This window comes from Microtus ochrogaster, unplaced genomic scaffold, assembly GCF_000317375.1.
Source record: "Microtus ochrogaster isolate Prairie Vole_2 unplaced genomic scaffold, MicOch1.0 UNK11, whole genome shotgun sequence".
Classification (NCBI taxonomy): domain Eukaryota; kingdom Metazoa; phylum Chordata; class Mammalia; order Rodentia; family Cricetidae; genus Microtus; species Microtus ochrogaster.
Genome location: NW_004949109.1, coordinates 3,795,053 through 3,796,150, shown reverse-complemented (window position 1 = coordinate 3,796,150; position 1,098 = coordinate 3,795,053). Strand labels below are relative to the sequence as shown.

Genomic DNA, 1,098 nt, shown 5'->3' with positions numbered 1-1,098 from the left:
TCAAAAAACCAAAAAAAAAAAAAAAAAAAAGTTAAGAGCACTTATAGACTGCTCTTGCGTGGGAACCAGATTCCATTATAGTGGCTCACAGCCTTCCATAACTTCAGTTCCAAAGAACCTTATAACCTCTTCTAACCAGACACCCACATGTACATATACACGCATCCAGGCAAAACCCTCATATACATGAAAATAAATAAATGAGTAAATAAATAAATAAATAAGTTTTTAAAAAAAGTAAGAGTAAAGGCTGTAGTCACCAACTCCATGTCATGTCTTGAGCGGTTGGTTAACATTTGGAAGAGAGTCCTGCTTGACTTCAGTGGGATATTTTTAATAAGACAGTTCATCCTTGTGACCCCAAGTTTACAAGTAAGAACTGTTTGGGGGATACTCTGAACAGTATGAATCCATCTGGTTCTAGTTTAGGTTCTGCCACTCTGTATTTTACTATATATTATCCTTGAACTTGTGCCAAGTTCCTCCAGCAGGCATTGTCTGCCTTGTTTACATGATGGAGATAATACTACTAATATACTTGTGGAGTATAGTGTTAGTACTAATATTTAATATTATAATTACATTATGTCAGCATGAGCTTGATGGATGCTGTTCAGTCGACTTGAACGTTAACTCTCAACAGTTTAAATTTTCTGTCTTTCCTAATTTACAGTGATGCGATTAACTAAGCCTACTTTGTTCACCAACATTCCTGTAACATGCGAAGAGAAAGACTTGCCTGGTATGTAAAGAAACGTTGACGCTTGAATTGCCCACATTATTTTGAAAGAAGCTTACCCTTGCCAATCTTATACTAACATTTGCCGAATTCCAAGTTGCCTGTATTTGTACCGTGTGAATGGTGGCCATCTGAGAGATGGGCTCATTTGTAACCTACAGCTTGAGATAATGTCATTTTCTGATAACAAGAGAGTTTTAGTTTAAGATACATTGATATCCTAACACTCTGAGAATGTTACCTGTGCGCTCAGATATGCATTAGCATTCTGTTCAGAAATATTGGTGTTGGGGGCTGGGGAGATGGCTCAGTGGTTAAGAGCATTGCCTGCTCTTCCAAAGGTTCTGAGTTCAATTCCC

General features: G+C 37.5%; 1 protein-coding gene across 1 annotated transcript in view; it reads left to right on the top strand.

Annotated features, from left to right (window-relative positions):
* Positions 1-1,098, top strand: part of Trappc13 (trafficking protein particle complex 13) — a 45,507-nt gene that overhangs the window by 7,797 nt on the left and 36,612 nt on the right. The window contains exon 2 of the mRNA XM_005366630.2: positions 674-742. Coding sequence (XP_005366687.1) covers positions 674-742 — 69 coding nt within the window. The remainder of the gene's footprint in view (positions 1-673; positions 743-1,098) is intronic.